A 19,487-nucleotide genomic window follows, 5' to 3' on the forward strand; every position below is an offset into this window, starting at 1 on the left:
CCATTCATCCTCAACCCCCCAACCAAACAGGCCATTAACGTTTGTAGGGACTAAGGCCATGTTTGTTTCGTGGGATTATAATCCCAGGATAATAATCCGGAAATAACTAATTCCATCAAAATTAGTCCTATGAATTAAATAATCTTATCCTAAATTTGTTTGGAAGGATTAAGTATAAGATTGGAATATAATCGTTTAAAACTTTATCCTATATTTATTTTGTGGGATTGTACTTGAGATTGAAATATAATCCTTTAAATTTTCTAGTCTTATGTTTGTTTTATATGAGATAATAATGAGGGGATTATAATCTTTTAAAAAATGACTTGGAGGAGGGGATAAAACAATATCTCCTCCCACCAAGCATTAAATAGGATTATAGTCATATCCTCTTCTCCGACAAAACAAATATGAGATAGGATAATTTAAAGGATTATAATCCTTAAATAACTTTTTACTAATTTTTTACAAAACAAATATTGGATTGAAAAATTCAAAGAATTATAATTTTATCCCCTACTGAATACTATTAAACAAACATGACCCAAGGGAATATAAATAACAACTCAATTTTAAAATGGGAGAACATAAGTTGTTATACATTAATTTTCATACTTTTAATCGATCAAGTTATTTATCAAGTACAAGTAGCACACTGAGATGTTATATATGTCCATCCTTTTCCAAGCTATTTAGAACGCTATTTGAGTAATTTTCAAGGAGAAAAATAATAAAAAAGCTAAATTAAGGAATATTTTAAATTTAATATTTTAAATTATTTTTAACATAATTATTTCCTAAATTCGCGCGGTTTTACCGGCTCGTTATTAACATATTTAAATTAAATTTAAATAGTATCAGCAACACAGCGCAGCCATGAGACGAAGCCTGACTAGAATCGCAACTCCAATCGGCAAAACCGCCGGAATTTTCACCACGCCTTTCTCCTCCGGTTCCGGAAGATGCAGAGTTCCGGGCGCTAGGGTAGATAATTCTGTTTCGGATGATCCGACCCGACCCTACCCGAAGGGGTTTGGGCGGGAAGTGCCGGAGTTTATTCAGGGGATAGAGGAGGAGAAGTTTGGTGAGGGAATTGATGATACTGTTATGAATACAAGGAAAGCAGATGAGGACGATGATGTTCGATTCGGGTTACTTAATGTATTAGCTGGCACGGGGCGTGGGAAGATCGTAGGCAGTCGCAGTGCGATTGGAATTGGTGTTAAGAAGCCGGAGAATAGGTTTATTAGGGCTAGGCATGAGTTTGTGAATGTGAATGCGAATCCGAATGTGAGTACGAAGAATGTGATGACTCAGTTTGATAATCCGGAGGATACGAAGAAGAATGTGATGGACATTTTGTCGAGTGGTGATGAGAGTGATGATGATGATTATGATTATGATGACGGGTGTTTTATTGCTGATCAGGTTTATGGGGAGAAATTGCCTCAAAGGCGTGGGCCCGAGACTATGAATCAGCTAGAGGAAGGGTTTGAGGAAATACAAAATGCTTTTATTGAAGAAATGCATAATAATTGCGCGGTATTGATTTGGCAGTTTAAGTTAACATTTTTTTTTTACTTATGTGTTTATAGATATGTTGGTTTTCGTTGCAGATTGAGTGTGAACCAGAGTACTCGTTTGGGGATTGTGAAAGCGACCCTGATGTTGATGAGAAGCCTCCTATGACTCTTCGGGAGTGTTTTGATAAGGCGATGCCTTTTCGAATGGCTTATGAACATATTCAGAATCATGAAGAGTTGGAGGTAACATGTTTGCTTTTTTGCAATGTGTATCCAACCTTTTGATACTTCCCTGTTAATTTTGCTATCAATATTCGATTCAATTTCATAGTTTGTCAACTCTGAACTGGCTTGAACCGCTGTAATTGGGGTGGTCAACTTATTAGTATATATTTCTTTATTGATTGTTTTTATGTTGTGTATATTCTGGAAAATTGTCGTGTACACACTTTACTCCTGGCTGATTAGGCAGCTGTGAGTGTACACCTAAGGATCACCCCTGATACCTTATGGGGTGATCTACTGGCTGTGGTCGGGACTGGCGGTGGTTTGGAAGAGATGGACGCCTAAGGGGACATGATCCATATGTATTTTATATCTTTCAGTGATCATATTATTTGCGTGTCTGGTGGGTACTAACTCTGTTTATATATAGAATACAAGTTGCAACACGATTTGCATTTATAAATTAACTCTAATGACTAGCTCTAAAGCCCGTGCAAGGCACGGGCATCTAGTTTAAATCATTTCATCACTTTAGTATAAAAATTAATAATATTAGTTGCAACTTGCAACTATTTTAGACAGTTATTATTTCCATTGGCCTTTAACCTGCCTCAAATTTGAAAACGGATTTTTTCTTTGCAGTATGAACTACTCCGTGCAACTTATTTGCTTCGAGATGATTTGTCTCTACACCCGAAATATAGCTTAGTTCCCTCTTGCGATTCCTGCTTTTTATTCATATTGCAGAAATACCAATACTCTTTTTTTGCTTCAATTATTACCGTAACCTCCTTATCTTCGCTTCTCAGCCTTTTAATCTGGAATGAGAGTTGCTCCTGCATTTTATTCCCCTCTACATTGTGCTTCCAGATAATTTTACTTTTCACCTGATCTATAGCATATTTTCTCTTGCCTATCCTGCTTTCTTTTCCTCTTGCAGAAAATACCAATGGCTATTTTTCTCTTCAGATATAACTAGTCTCGTTTTCTGCATTTCTAAAAAATATAATCGAAGTTAGCTTTTAAAATGAAATAACAGTTTTCAAGTGTACATAGTGATGAATTTGGAACTGAGCTCTCAGATAAAAATTGCTAAGGGAGACGAACATAAAAAAAGTTATTATTTATTTATCTGCAGTTCAAAAAGTAATCTAATTATATAAATGCTATAAGTTCATAGGTATATAATTTAAACTATATAATAATAAATATACGAATTTGTTTTTTCACTTACCAAGCATCACATCATCATCAGCTTACACAAACTCAAATTTAGTGCTGAAATTTTGCACCCCAATCCAAGTAAATTGTTAAAAAAGTAAAAACATATACTTTTACTTGGCAAAAAAAAAACATATACTTTCGTTACCTAACAATCATAATTGTCTGTCAATGTTATATCTAGCCTTCCAGGAAGAGGCGGATTCGGGGGGATTCCAGAGGGGTCCTTGGCCCCCCTGATTTTTGAATAAATAAGAGGTAGTATGTATTTGGGACTCAATGTCTCTGCAGGTCAGTTGATTGTTTGGATTGTTTCTTTATTGAAAACCAGGGTTCGACTCCTCCATTTGTGCTCTTTCCCTTTTCCCCTTCCCTTGTGTTTTTTTACTCTTTTCCTTTGTTTCTCACCTTTGGCAGTATATACATCTTATAGTTGAGTATGTTAGGTAGTTTGCCTCTGTTTGTGTACGTCAAAACATGTTTATTTTTCAACTTCCTCAGAAATTTAATACATAAATACCTTTTTAATCCTTAAAAGTTGATCGATTTTTTCATTAATTTTTCCGGATCCCCCTAAAATTATTTTCTGAGTCCGCCACTGCTTTCAGGTGTCAGTGCTTAATAAGAAATCAATCAATAAATTATTTACAATCGAATATCGGCCCTAAGTGAGGCATGAGGGGCAATTTCTGCTCGAACCAAGCACAATCTTATGGATCATAGAATGGTAAATTAAGAAAATGCTATAACCTAAGTCTTGGTTTGCTGGTCTAATAAATATTCAACATTTGAAGGTTGGTGCTCTCTAAGATCAAGTTTTTCTAATATAGAACTTTACAACTCTCTTAAAAAGGTCGGGAACAATTTTATTTGGTACGACAGATCAATCAAATTATTAAGTTTGGTTTTAAATTTATGTTGTATTATCTCTTCCCAAGTATTTTTTGAATATATTAGTTGGTCTTCTAAAATTCTCTATTTCTTAGAATTAAGCCTATGGTTTCTCTACTCTAATTAAAAGTTTTTCCCACAATCACTGAAATGACCTCATTGGTCGCACTCATTACACGTGTCCTTTCTACTACCTTATAACACATAGATACATTTCACACAACTCGCACAAAATGACTCCCATAAACATTGACTTCTCAAAATGTAAATGCCTCTTGTAGAGTACATCAAGCAATTGAATTAAAGAACTTAACAAATTAAAAGTTCTTGTATTATTTTCTCACTCAACGCTCACTCCCTCATGATTGTGTATTCTAGATATGATCTTCCCTCATGATTGTGTATTCTAGATATGATCTTCTCTTTACATAAATAAATACACCCATATTTTACATGACCGACTTGTGTAAATATATAACTTTTCTATCTATAAGTAAACCTATATATATATATAGGCTCTTGGACTTGCGCATAGCTGAGATCAACTACAGCATTAGAACATGTAAGAATAATTGTTTTTTCACGAATTAAAACTGAAAGTTTTCTGTATACAAGTGGGAAAGGAAGAGCGTACAAAGAATTACTACTGCACTATCTATATGAAAACTATCCTCCTGCATCTTAATTGTTCTTAATTGCTGGAGTAACCGGAAAAATACTATGAATAAGGACATAAGCGGTATTTTCATTAGTCCTTTCTGTAATCTTGGTAGGGCTTCCCTCCCATTGTCTAGGTAGATATTGTGTTTTGAAGTGGAATAATAGCTCAAGACATAATCAGATTTTTTATAGGTAGCTGAATTATGTCGTGCAAAAGAACAAAATATATAAGAGAACATATCTTCGCCTTCTATCTGTGGTTTCATAAAATATAACCCAGGTCTTTCAATTGCTTCCTCGAGTATATTTGATTCTTCCCAACACCATATACTGCATACATTTACTCTATATATTAATTTAGATATTTTTATTGTGATTAGCTATGTAGAATTTGTAATGGTAATTGTTTACAGAGTGTCTATATATAGGGTGCTGGATGCTGATTTAGCATTTTAGGTGGGGAGTCTAAAATAGAAATAAGGATTTATGTCAGTGTTGCATATGAAGAGGTAGTTTGTGTTCTGCTACTATAAGTAATTATCTGTTTATTACTTACACCTCCTCAAGAGTATTATATGATTCAGTGCTGGTATTATTACCAGTCATAGTCACATTTAGGGTTGCAAGTAAAATTTTAGATAAGAAAATTTAGTGTAGCTCTGACATTTACTATAGCCACGGGTGGATTAGTTTGTCACTTGTCGGCTTAACTGGTATGGCGTCCTAAGAAAAACCACTTTCTGAGCTTGGTATTTATAATTTTGTCAGTTTCCCTAACCTAATTTTCGATTGGTTGGCTATTATTTTGGCAGTGATATTGTAGATTGTTGAGTAACCAGCTCATCTAAAACCTTAAGGTGTTAGAGGAAGGCCCCAATACGATTATATATTTAACACCCCCTCACTCGAAAGCTCATTTATAGGTCGAAGAGTGGAAAACCGACGCTCATCTTTGGGGCATTAATTGTCTTTAGTGTCCACAATAAATTGTGAGAATGTTGGGGGTGGCTGGGAATCGAACCTTAGTCCTCCCGCCAGCCTAAGCTCTGATCTTGATACCATGTTGAGTAACCAGCTCATCTAAAACCTTAAGGTGTTAGAGGAAGGCCCCAATAGGATCATATATTTAACATAGATATTAAAAGTTATTTAGTACTAAACAATAGGCCGGCCTTGCTAGTAAAATTTGCAATGTGCTATTCCTCTTGAAATAATGTTCATATGCCTGAGTTACGAGTATATTTTAATTTAAAACCACTATGTGATATTAAACAATCATGCTGATGCTAGAAACTAAGACAACTTTGATAACCATTTGCAGGCCTCTAAATAGTGAGCAACTGTAAAAATATGCATTAGTTAGTAATTCAAGGCATGCACATTAACATTGCCTTGCAGCCAACACATGGCAATCCACAAATATTATCATGAGCTTCCTTAATGTTATGCAGATGGAGGAACTTACAGGCCTTGTTTATATTATAGCTATATGCAAATATTTACATCATGGTCCTGAACACGGGAAATTTCCTTTTGTTTCATTGCCTAAACCGTGATGAGAATCGGTGCACAAGTTTAGAACGTGTTTTTCTGTCAAGGAATAGGTACAAGTCTCAGACATTTTACTGATAATTGGTTGAGTGCTATTGACTTTTGTAAGTTTAAGTTAATGCATCATGACTACAGATTATAGGTTAAAGTCAGATGAGAAAATAATGAAGACTACCTTCCAGCAACATAAAATTGAACATGTATTGGCTTTGATATGCATTGCTGCTAAGTGAAAATTTCGTTAGTACAAAACAAAACACTTTGCGTACCTAAATTCAGGGAACCACTATATAGTTTTCACCGGGAGAAGATATATAGAGGCATCTCAGCCTTTTTGCATTCACGAACTTCCTCAATTCTTGTGTGCATTGAGCATACATTAAACTCTTCTCTCGTAGTTTTTAAAGATGATCAATTAAGAAAGAGAATTCACCTGCACCATGAGATTGCTTGTTTTCTGTCTCAGGGGGCAACCTTCATTGCTTGGTGTCACGCAACTGTCAATGAGCATTCCTTCCTATTGGGAGGGACAGCAGCATCACTAATATTGTTTATGTTGGTGCTGGTTGTATTCTTTTTATCATTCGAAATAACTATCGAGAACATAATTAATAATAAAAATCACAGCACCAGCATCTTCAGTTCATTTCAACATTTTAACAAACATCTTGTGTCATTCCATGATTGATACTTCTAGATATCTGTCTCCACGGTAAATTGGTGCACGTCGATGGTATTAAAAACAGAAGCGGCATCAACTCCTAGACATCCCCGTTCTTTCTTCTCTCGTCTATTCAACATTTGATTAATGGAGGCATCGGTGCTATAGGGAAGAGCATATGGACAGTTGCTAGAGAATAGAAGAATTGGACAGTTGCTTATATGCATATACGTATACCATGTGTTTTTAGCAGACTTGGAAGCTGACGTGGCTGCTGATCTGGAATAAAATGTTTCAACAAACCCCCATGTTGTATTAGATATATAATAGATGTAAAAAGACAAGATAATGGATTGGAATACAACAATGAAGTACGTACTTGTTATATAGATTTGTAAACCTAACCAAGTATACTAGTGTATATTGCTCTTAGAAAGGATTTCTCGGGGTAGAGAATTAGATTGAATTGGTTATGAATAACTCCCTGATTTGACGATGCAACAATAGTAGCAATACCATGCAGTTTGTTTAGAAACTTGGTATACAATTCTACAGTTTCCTTTAGAAACTGGCATAAAACGTAGAAGGTAGTTTCTTGCTATAAATATTGAAGTTTTTATCGAAAGCATTTTGTTTATTGAATAAATTAATATTAGACTTACTTAATAAATGAGAAAGAGCTGACTGTGATCTGTCTAGGTTATCATAGAATATATCTTATGCACTCTAAATTTTCTTTTTTCACTTGTATGGAAAATTTGCCAAAAGTTTTCTGAGAACATTATTATGACCTTCAGTATAAGTCTAAATGTAGTACACCTCATCTCTTTTTACACTTAACTTCCGTTATTAATGCATTCCTGTTGTTACTAAGGCGTGTAGCAAGGTTATCACGGCGCCAAGTCGACCCTCGAAGCCTGAGTACCTTCGTGAAGACTAGTCGACAAGTCGTCCGACTAGTCGTAAAAAGTCGACAAAGTGTTCATTATACGTATAATTACTAGATTTAATATATAATATATTTGAACACGTTAATTTTATAATTTAGATCAAAAGTAATAGAATAATTAGTTCAAAATAAGCATGGTACATCACAATTATGGTTATGAAGCCCCCAAGTCGGGCTACGAGACTCTTGGGTGACCTTCACGTCAACTAGTCGACGACAAGTCGGGCTTGAAGACTCTTGACGCCTGAGTACCTTCGTGTCGACTAGTCGCTGACTAGTCGTCGACTAGTCGTCTTCGTGATAACAATGGCGTGTAGACACAAGTTCTGTCAAATTTGTAAATCTTCTGCAACCACCTATCAGTCTTTTTCAGTGTTGCGCTCGACCTCCATGATCTCTGCCCACCTCAACTTTGTTGTCATGGCAAAATAAAACTTGATGTGGATGTCAAGTCCTTTTTCTTTCCTACTTATAGTTTCTGATAGAAATTGAACCTTATGTCTCTTAGATATTAAAAAGATGATTACTCCGGAGGAGCTATTACATATAAGATTTCTTTTCATTGATTAGCGAACTGTTAGCCATATTTTTGGTTCCCAACTTTCTTTCCCATATTTATATATAGAAAGTCAATCATATTTAAATTCCCCCCTGTTTGTTTCTTTTCATTTGTAATATTGTTCTTTTTACTAATCCAGGAAGCCGTGGAAGATGCAATGAAGCAAGTCCCCCTTATGATACAGATTGTCAATTACTATAGTGGACCGGACTGGAAACCTGCCAAGAAAACTGCCGGGAAACTGATGAGAGAGCTGGAAAGAGTTGCAAAAACTCTTCCTAAGAGTGCACCAGATTCTCTTAAGCGGTTTACAAATCGTGCTGTTCTGTCTATTCAGGTTGGCCTGAAAGAGCTGGAAAACTGCCAAGGAAACTGCCAAGGAAACTGCCAAGAAACAGATGAAAGAGCTGGAAAGAGTTGCAAAAACTCTTCCGAAGAGTGCACCAGATTCTGTTAAGCGGTTTACAAATCGTGTTTTTCTGTCTCTTCAGGTTGGCCTGCTTGCAAATCATTTTCTTTTTGCAATGCATTATTCCTGAAATTTTAATCAATATAAAGTAATAACAAAAAGATAAAAAGTTTTGAAGGTAGCTTATTTGTTCTGTGACGTATCAATGTGATTTTATTCATCTTATGCACCAAGTGACTTCTACAACAAAAGTGATGTTCTTTGAGTAAAATTTTTGTCTGTAAACAGGAGAAGCACAACTATAAAATGGAAAGGTGCAAATTCAAAACATAGAAATTAGTGGGCAACGCTTAATGGGATCCCATGTTCATTTAAGATAGATGGGCTTGCACTAGGATAGAAATATTATGCTACATCCTAAATTAGATTGTTTGTTTCTTTTTGTTTTTCTTTCCCTCCCCTTCTAACAAAGCACCTCAGACACAATAAAATAGATAAGTAGATAATGTGAGGGGAGAGTATCTGTTGTTGAATCGAAAGGATACTGATTTACTAAATAAATGAGGACATAGTTAAACATCACAATTTAGAACAATGTGATTGTTAACGTTCAACATTGTAAAACAATGTGTAACAGTGCAAATATGTTGTACTAACAATATTTACTTCAGTATTTATTAGAGCAGTTATAAAAAAACAGTGGGGCTTCACTCGAGTAGGAATCGAATAATTATTCAACTTATTGTATTAGACGTATTATCAGATCCACTCTTGGGTGCAAATGGAAATTCATTCCTGTATAAACCCATTAAGATCTTTTGAGAAGTACAACATAACTAGAGCATAAGGATAATCTCTGTAAAAAATTTCATTCATCCATATTTCTCTTGCTTTGCATTAGTACTATTAGAAGCCGCTGCTTTTTCGTTGCTACTGTCACATCTTGTTTCAGCTTTCCTTCACGAATTCAAAATGTTTTGTTGAGCAATCCAGGTTGGGGATTTGATAAAAAATGTCAGTTCATGGATAAGCTGTATGGGAGGTTTCGTAGCAGTACAAATAAGCTTATCTAATAATCCGAATGAATTGTGCTCATCCTTTTTGTTGGAATTTTACTAGTCAGATCTGAGGTAAATGAGCTGCTAGGTACAGAGATCATTATTGTGCTATATTCGCCATAAGTTACAAGCATGTTTTGTTCAATAGATGTTTTGATGTGTATGATACAAGTTTGTTGATAAGTGATAATTACTCGGCCAATATCATTTAGCGATAACTTCAATTAGGGAATTTCTTAACATGCATATGTATGTATTTTTAACCTAAGTGATTTACATATCCTTATATATTATCAAGAGTCCTAGCAGCTTTGCAAGTTTTATGTTATGTTCCTTGGCGTAGGATCTAGTCACAGGCCTTGACACAAAGGTTCGTTTAGATAAATCTATAGTGAACTAGTTTAAGCAAGACTCGTCCTTGACAGAGCCCTCTTACACAAACTTTGAATCCATAAAAAAATACTTTTCTTATTCCCTGTTCCATGCTTTATATAAAAGCTACATATAATAGACTCTGACCAGATCCTAATTTACAGGCAATATTTTAGGATCATAACTAGTGAAATAATAGCAATAGTGGAAAGCATATAAATCAGATAATTCAGAATATCAAGTACAATCTTCCTGATTTCCTTTCCTTCCTGCATTATGCAGATTTGTTTCTTCTTCTTTCATAACGCCGCCCAATAAAAGCATCCATATCATCACTCCCCACCTCGCCTTTTAGCTTGTCCTCAAGCTTAAATTCTGGATAAACAGCTTGAAAGTGTTCTAAAGGTTCCCAAGTTGCATTCTCATGAGAGTTTCCTTCCCATAGTACTAACAGCTCACGCTGGCCTCTATTGAGCCTACTGCGGACAATAGACTGAGGGATTGGTAAAGCTTTTCCCTCAAATAAAGGTGGCAGATTGCTCACATTACCTGGCGGAGGTCCTTTATATTCTTTGAGCAGAGACACGTGAAAAACATCATGTATTCTACTATCTTCAGGAAGTTCCAGCTTATATGCAACAGCTCCTATGTTAGCCAGGATTGTATAAGGCCCAAAATATTTTGGAAGTAGTTTATGGTACTTCTGTCGAGCTATTGTCAATTGACGATAGGGCTGAAGGCGCAGCCATACCCATTCTCCAACTGAAAAAGTTAATTCGCGATGACCAGAATCATATGCGTTTTTCATCCGTTGTTGAGCCTGTAAAAGTTTGTCACGAGCAATCTTGAGTATTGTGTCTCGTTCTTGTAGAGCTTTATCCACTTCTTCGACCCATGTAGAACCAGGTGTATAAGAAAGAAGTTGAGGAGGCTCTCTTCCATAAACCAAATGAAACGGGGTAGTGCCAAGAGAAGTGTGAAAACATGTGTTGTAACAGTATTCGGCCCAAGGCAGCCAAGTAACCCATTGTTGCGGTCGATCTCCGGTGAGACATCGTAGATACATTTCAATAGTGCGATTAACTTCAGTTTGACCGTCAGATTGGGGATGATAAGCCGAGGAAAAGGTAAGCTTAGATCCACTAAGGCGAAATAACTCTTTCCAAAACAAACTAAGAAATACCTTGTCTCTGTCAGACACTATTGATTCAGGCAGTCCATGAAGACGAAACACCGGTAAAGAAGGTAGTGGCAACAGGGATAGCAGTATATGGATGAGCCAATGGAATAAAATGAGCATACTTGGAAAGTCGGTCAACCACCGCCATTAAAACTGATTTACCCCGAACCTTAGGTAACCCTTCAACAAAGTCCATAGAGATGTCAGCCCAAACTTGTTGTGGAACGGTAAGGGGCTGAAGCAAGCCCGCTGGTTGGAGATTTTGCCATTTGTGGCGTTGGCAAACCAAACAATTTTGCACAAATTCCAATACAACACCTTTCATTCCCTTCCAATAAAAATCATGATGAATGCGTTGAATAGTTTTTTGCCCACCTTCATGAGCCATATCATGGATGGCTGAAATAATGGTAGAAATAAGCGGTGATGTAGGTAGAAGATATACATTTCCTTTATAAAATATTAGCTTGTCCCTTACATACCAAGCTGCCCCTAACTCCCCCTGTTCAATACGTTGTTGCAATTGTAGTAATTCTTGAGAGGTGGATATTTCGTTTCGAATTGCATCAAGGATTTCAACTTGTGGAAAAGAGATTGCCATAAGTTGCATGGAGTTTTCATCGCATCCAGACAACGCATCTGCAGCTTTATTCAACCTTCCTGCCTTAAACTCAACGCGAAAATCAAAACCCATTAGTTTGCTGATCCAGTGCTGTTGTGGGGATGTAGTGATCTGCTGCTCCAGCAAATATTTAAAGCTAAAATGATCAGTTCTGACAAGGAAGTGCCTGCCCCATAGATACGGTCGCCAATGAGAAATCGCCTTTGCCAAACCTATCAATTCTTGCTCATATGCAGCAAGTTTAATATGACGATCAGCAATTTTACGGCTGAAAAAAGCAATAGGATGACCAGTTTGCTGTAGCACAGCCCTAAACCCGATGCCAGAAGCATCACATTCAACTACAAACTCCTCTTCAAAATTGGGCAGCTTCAAGACGGGGGCTGTTGAGAGAGAGTTCTTTAAGCTATTGAATGCATTGTCAGCTTCTGGGCTCCACTTGAACGAATTTCTCTTCAACAAACTAGTTAATGGCGCAGCCACATGTCCATAATCCTTAATAAATTTCCGGTAGTATCCGGTCAAACCAAGAAAACCTCGTAAAGCCTTGGTAGATTTAGGAGTAGGCCAATTAGTAATTGCCTTAATTTTTGTATTATGAACCTCAACACCAGCCCCATGGATGACATGTCCAAGATAAATTACTTTTGACTGGCCGAAACTACATTTAGACTTCTTAAGAAACAACAAGTTAGAGCGTAAGAGTTCAAAGACTATTCTTATATGTTGCATATGTTCAACCCACGGTTTACTATAAATCAATATATCGTCAAAGAAGACCAATACAAACTTACGTAAATGGGACTTGAAAACTTCATTCATCAAACTCTGAAAGGTGGAAGGGCCATTTGTAAGGCCAAAGGGCATGACTAGAAACTCAAAATGACCGTGATGAGTTCTAAAAGCTGTCTTCGCTATATCTTCCGAGGCCACCCTGATTTGATAAAAACCTGCTCGTAAATCCAACTTTGTGAAGTACTGCGCTCCATGGAGTTCATATAATAACTCATCCACTGTTGGTATGGGGAATTTATCCTTAACAGTGCTAGAATTAAGCTCACGATAATCCACACAAAAACGCCATGTGCCATCTTGTTTCTTCACTAAAAGGACCGGAGAAGGGAAGGGAGATTTACTTGGCCGGATGATCCCTTGATGTAACATTTGTTCGCATTGTTTTTCAATTTCATCTTTCTGAAAATGCGGGTACCGATAAGGTCGCACTACAACAGGCCCTTTTCCAGGTAAAAGATGTATATGATGATCACTTTCACGGCTAGGAGGCAAACCTGAAGCCTCCATAAATAAATCTGCAAATTCGGACAACAAATTATCCAATATTACTGTAGCTGAATTATGTGTCTGCATCAAACTAAGTCGTGGTTCTGTTATAAGAGGTTGCCCTCGCCATAAAACTTTATGTCCGTTTAGAACAAATTGCATAGTCAAAGAACTGAAATCCCACAAAATCGGTTCGAGGGTGCATAACCATTTTACTCCTAAGACCACATCAAACCCCTCCAGTGGAATAGTATAAAAATCTGCTTGAAAATTATCGTTTGCAACTTGAAGGAAAACTGACTTACATATTCCCATGCTTGGTACACGTTCTCCATTTGCCACACATACTTGTAGTCCTGGTCTTTTCCACACTTTCAGTCCCAAACTGGGAATTAACCCCTCTCGCAAGAAGTTATGTGTGCTGCCGGAGTCTACCAATACGGAAACAGTAACACCAGATACTTCGGCTAATACCTGCATGGTAGGAGAATTGCGAGTTCCACTGATGGCATTTAAAGAAATTCTGAGGTATGCCGTTAGGTCTTCTTCTGATTCAGCATCATCATCAGGAACCTCGATCCAAAATAATCGCTTGCATTTATGTCCTTGTTTATAGGATTCATCGCAGTTATAACAAAGTCCCTTAGCCCTGCGTTCAGCCATTTTTGCTCGCATTAACCTTTTAATAAACTGTGTAGAAGTGCTCACCTTGTTACTGCCTCCACTTGGTTTTCCAGATTGTCCCCCGCCTTTGGTACCTATATTCTTGTTAGAAGTAGCAACAGATTCGTTGTTGTTGGATTTGGGAACAGGCCAACTTAAATTAGCTCGTGATGTTAAGATTCCTTGTGAAACTATTTGCTTCCATTCCAAGGCACGTGCCATATTCATCGCAATTCCAAGGTTCCCTGGTTGCTGCAACTCAATATCAATCCTAAGTTCTTCTTTCAATCCAACAGTAAAAAGATTCACTTGCTGACGTGGGGTAAGATCTGAGCACCTGGCCAATAATTATTGAAATTGGCGTTGATAATCTTCGACAGATCTGGCCTGTTTAAAATTGACTAACTCCCCCAAAGGGTTATTACTCATGGGTGGCCCAAATTGCACATGACAAAATTCCTTAAACTGTTCCCAGTTCAGTTCTGGCTCTTCCTGTTCTATCTGATCAAACCACAATTGTGCCTCTCCTAATAAATGAAAAGCAAGTAGTCCTATCTTATCTCCTTCCGCAATCTTTTGGTTGATGAAGAACTTCTCGCATCTTTTTAACCATCTTAAAGGGTCATCAGTGCCATCATAAGTAGGGAATTCCATTTTAGAATACCGAGGTACCATAGTTCCTCCCATCTGCGATTCAGATCTGCTTTTCACTCCTAAACTTCCTTGGTCGTCATTGATCTTACTGTTTTGTCCTTCAATGTTGTCCTTGTCGCCTCCGCCCACTTTACTTTTCTCTCTGACTGAATTTGACAACTCTGTCATCTGTTCTTCTAGCGCTCGTTGTCGTATAGCCATCTGTTCCATGAAGGCCTCAAGTTTGGTTATCAGATTCGTTGTGTCACCCATGACGCCAAGCTCTGATACCAAGATGTTATGTTCCTTGGCGTAGGATCTAGTCACAGGCCTTGACACAAAGGTTCGTTTAGATAAATCTATAGTGAACTAGTTTAAGCAAGACTCGTCCTTGACAGAGCCCTCTTACACAAACTTTGAATCCAGAAAAAATTACTTTTTCTTATTCCCTGTTCCATGCTTTATATAAAAGCTACATATAATAGACTCTGACCAGATCCTAAATTACAGGCAATATTTTAGGATCATAACTAGTGAAATAATAGCAATAGTGGAAAGCATATAAATCAGATAATTCAGAATATCAAATACAATTTTCCTGATTTCCTTTCCTTCCTGCAATATGCAGATTTGTTTCTTCTTCTTTCATAACGCCGCCCAATAAAAGCATCCATATCATTTTACTAAATGGCCAGTTTACTTATGCTTTATTATAAATTTTATCGATCTTGCGTTGTTTTCATTTCTGCCTGTTGGTCTATTAAGACATCAGAGTTCTGACACAACACAATTGTGTTAGTTGATTATCTGTATTAGACATTTTACCTGAAATGGTCCTTAGAAATTTTACCTCCTTTAGTATGAACTGCTGACTGTATATTAGGAAAACACTTTGCTAGCTTGTTTTTATTGGTTGATATGCTATAAAAATTTGCTAACCGCAAATTAATCAGTATTTCTACAAGAATTTAACCAAGGGAGCTTTTAAGTATCATATTCTGTTCGGATGCCAAAGTTGAGCTCTATAGCTGCATCTAATCATCTTAAGCCTGTATTGCTTCAGCTAGATTCTTATTGGATAATAAATCCACGGTTCCAGCATTCCGGGTACTGTTTCATAGTCATGCCTGAAAAACCGCTTGAAAGTAAGTTTCTGTCTCATTGCTGGAGTAATATTTGTAATTATCTTCCCAATAAGTCATCGTGGAGGATTCGTGTTGCCCTACAAAAAAGAAATGAACTGTGTATTGCGAAGGGTTATTGAAAGTAATTCTAAGCCAGAGTCTGAACAATTTTGTATTAGGAGTGTTTCTTCACATGCCAAACCTTAAGATAGACAGATTAGTGATACGAAAAAAAACCTGATGGGTAATTTTTTTTCCTTAATAAATTAACACTCCGAGAATAATGTGGTTGCTACTCATCCAGCCATCTTAGTTTTATTGCTTTGAACGCCTAATTTGTTGGAAAAAAACTTAGAAAAAAAAGAAGACACCTACATTTTTTTGCAGAGAACTTGTACTGCTATATTTCTTGTTATTTCTTTTCTCTTGTAAAACTCAAGGTAAACTAGCCATTATATAGGCTTTACAAACATATTAAAACTAACTACTACTAAAACTAACCACTACTAATTAATGGGTAAATTACATGTCCATAATTTACTCCATAACTCCACTAGCCCACTACTAAACAATTCTAAAATAATATTTTTCTCTAATAATTAATCTATTGCTAAATATCTAATAATTAAATAAACAAATAATTAATAACTAAATTTAAGATTATTCCAACATTCACCCCCATAATCTTAAATTTACGAAGCACTTTCTCTTCGCCTGTGATGCACTTCTCACCACCATCAATTTTGATGCACTATCTCATCAAAAACACTTTGGAGTACTTTCTCTCCAAAAACACTTTGGAGCACATTCTCTCCACAACTCTAAAATAAAATTTCTTTCATGGCCTCTTGAGCCATGATATCTTTCTCATTATTTCTCCCGCTCATGTTCCTCCTTCATTTTTATTCTTGCTTCTCTTTTCCTTTTCCACGTACCATTTCATCTTGATATTTCACTAAATATATATGGAGAAATTTTTAATGCCATTTGAAATCTCAGATAAATACTTAATATATATATATATATAAATGTATGTATTTCTCAGAGTCTCACAAGCCTTAGAACATATAGCTCTGATACCATGTTGGAAAAAAACTTAGAAAAAAAAGAAGACACCTACATTTTTTTGCAGAGAACTTGTACTGCTATATTTCTTGTTATTTCTTTTCTCTTGTAAAACTCAAGGTAAACTAGTCATTATATAGGCTTTACAAACATATTAAAACTAACTACTATTAAAACTAACCACTACTAATTAATGGGTAAATTACATGTCCATAATTTACTCCATAACTCCACTAGCCCACTACTAAACAATTCTAAAATAATATTTTTCTCTAATAATTAATCTATTGCTAAATATCTAATAATTAAATAAACAAATAATTAATAACTAAATTTAAGATTATTCCAACATAATTCCCCAAGCTTGTAGTCGAAGATGGACCTGTCATGGCAATGAGAGGATATCACTAATACTTGGCTTTTTCCAACTACATGGTTGCTGGATACCACCCCTTGTTTCCATCTTAATTATACCCTGCAAAATTTGGAAATGTGGACACTACTGTTAAATGTTGAAGCGCATATTTATGTTATGTGCCTATACTTCAGCATGATTGAGACAACTCTTTGTATTGGATGCGACGAGATCTTGCTCTGTGATATATATATATATATATATATATATATATATATATATATGTGTATGTATTTTGACTCCACTTGCACAATATTATATATAGTATAGGTATAGTAAATTTGTGAAATATGTAAAAACAAACATAAGTAGAGGGTTAGAAACGAGATAGGGAGCACCAACGACCGAACCAGGAAGGCTGTTATCGAATCCTAGAGACCTTCAGTATTAAGTGATGTAGGTGTTCTCCTAGTTTCCTTTCTTTCCTCTTCATCCATTGTATCACAAAGTGTCTCGCCTTTGGTCTGTGGTAGGCACCCCGCAGAGACCCACAAATCCCTATTGTCATTTCAAACACTAAGTATGATATTGCACCCTATCTTTTCCAATGGAAACCAACAATGGACTAATTGCGCCCCCAAAAATCATAAATCATAGTTTGTCTCACAAAGTTACAGCTGAGTTTCTGATACAAGTTGGAAACAATGCTAGTGTATATATTAGTAGCACATCGAACGCTGTACATACACTAAAGAATGACATTGGCTTCATCACGACTTGGACTCCTTTTCATCTACATGAACTGATTAGTGCACACATCAAACTGGAAATCGTACATAACATATACAACCCTAGTACTGCAGTTCTTTAAGTGCAGTGCTCAAGTAGATGTCAAAGTTCTAATTTCCAACCCCTAATCGCATTCCAAAATATATCAGGACTACACTAAAGCCAATTATCATAACTGATATTAGTCGACGTGTTGCCCATTTTCTCTTGGAAAACTTTTTTTAAGGCTGAGTAGAGGTCTTTCGCCTCTAATTTTTGTTTGAATGACATGTTTGAAATGCTAGCCAATATTGTTGACCTTGTTTGTAGGAGCCATACTTTTTAGGGTTCTGACAAATTCTTCCTTATGTCCTTGAACGAAAAGCCACCTAGGGGATTCCTTAACAAGGAAATATACTAGTACACAATAGAGGACTGCCGGAATACAAGTCCACAAGTAAATTACTCTCCATGAGGATTCTTTGTTCAAATATGGTGAACATAAATAAAGCATCCGGCAGTCCTAGTGGCCCCTCCACCTTTTGCCCACTAGGCACTAGCTCTGATGAGAGCAACCCTCCACCTTTTGCCCACTAGCTCCGATGAGAGCACAAGCGAACAAGTCCTCTATGTTTGCCCTGCCGAAACCTGAAATGAATCTAAAGGTTGAGTAGACCTAAATATTGGTGGAGACTGTTGCAAGTATTGCGGCCAGGGACATCACTAAGCATGACAAGAGCTTAGTGTTCTTCCGGCATACCAACTGGTTTTTGCTTCTTATTTTATCCCTTTTTATTTTGTGTGGTTCACTGGATATATGATGTGTGGGATTTACATCAGCGTAAGTAAAACTATGTGCTGCAAATTGCCACTTGTGCCAAACTGATAATGGCTACAATGGCCTCCCTTTTCTACGTAAACCGTTAACAGTTCACTGCTCTACCTTGCTGACTCTACTTCCTGAGTAGAATATTCTTGGCAAGCTTGATTTGTTCCTCCTTGGATCCTTTTCCTGTTTATTAGTTCAGATAATTGTGGGAAAGCTTGGTTTTGTTGTCCTTGTTCCATGTTCCTATAGATCTATTAAGATATTCTGGGCAAGCTTGGTTTCTTTTATCCACATACCTTGCTTCTGTATATTTTTTGGTTTCTTTCGTCGCTTTAACATTCATCCTTATACCCTATTTCCTTAAAAATTAGATTCTACATAGACCAAGATTAGAAGATAACAGTATAAAAAGATTGAAGTCAATTTAACTAAGCCTCCAGAGGAGCTGAAGAGTTTCTGAAGCAGTTATAACTCATCTCTCAGCTATACCAATATTCTTTAAAATAGTATAAATAGTAATGTTGTTCTGGATAATTGTATTATTTTGCATGTGTATGCTTAGAGGAGTTCTGCTAGTGCAAGAGACTTCCAGCTCTGCACAGCATTTTCCCATTTGCTAAATTTCTTGTTCTATGCAATGGATTTTCACTTGTTAGTTGTTTCCTCCTAATAGCATTACAAGCTTAATGACTTTCATTCCCCAATGCATTAAGGAACCCAAATAAAATTGCATTGCTTTTTTTTTTTGTATTTTGATGATTTCAGATGAAATAGTTTATTGACAAGTGAGGTGTGTATATTTGTCTTTGTTATCGTAACTTATGACTTGAAAGTGAATAAGTGATATATTAGTGATAAGTAAATGAATTTTTATAAGTTATTTAAGTG

The 19,487-nt window shown here is 36.4% G+C and overlaps 1 protein-coding gene and 1 long non-coding RNA gene across 2 annotated transcripts; one reads left to right on the top strand and one right to left on the bottom strand.

Moving 5' to 3' along the window:
* The first annotated feature begins 838 nt into the window (after positions 1 to 838).
* LOC141677956 (uncharacterized) lies at positions 839 to 8,849 on the top strand. Its single transcript, XM_074484110.1, has 3 exons — positions 839 to 1,542; positions 1,617 to 1,766; positions 8,380 to 8,849. The coding sequence occupies exons 1-3, from the start codon at positions 877 to 879 to the stop codon at positions 8,695 to 8,697; spliced, it is 1,134 nt and encodes a 377-aa protein (XP_074340211.1). The 5' UTR covers positions 839 to 876; the 3' UTR covers positions 8,698 to 8,849.
* A 6,517-nt stretch (positions 8,850 to 15,366) lies between these two features.
* On the bottom strand, positions 15,367 to 17,230 carry LOC141678769 (uncharacterized). The gene is made up of 3 exons (XR_012557908.1): positions 16,998 to 17,230; positions 15,820 to 15,913; positions 15,367 to 15,680 (listed from the first exon to the last, which is right to left on the bottom strand). It is a non-coding gene; the product is annotated as an uncharacterized LOC141678769 (long non-coding RNA).
* Positions 17,231 to 19,487: the final 2,257 nt, after the last annotated feature.

Source organism: Apium graveolens, chromosome 8 (assembly GCF_009905375.1).
Source record: "Apium graveolens cultivar Ventura chromosome 8, ASM990537v1, whole genome shotgun sequence".
Taxonomy (NCBI): domain Eukaryota; kingdom Viridiplantae; phylum Streptophyta; class Magnoliopsida; order Apiales; family Apiaceae; genus Apium; species Apium graveolens.

What these genes read in the sequence shown, in the direction of transcription:
- LOC141677956 (XM_074484110.1), top strand. Translation starts at nt 877, where the DNA reads ATGAGACGAAGCCTGACTAGAATCGCAACTCCAATCGGCAAAACCGCC. An exon ending in AAATGCATAATAATTGCGCG is followed by an intron (nt 1,543 to 1,616) that starts GTATTGATTTGG and finishes TTTTCGTTGCAG; the next exon opens with ATTGAGTGTGAACCAGAGTA. An exon ending in AGAATCATGAAGAGTTGGAG is followed by an intron (nt 1,767 to 8,379) that starts GTAACATGTTTG and finishes TTACTAATCCAG; the next exon opens with GAAGCCGTGGAAGATGCAAT.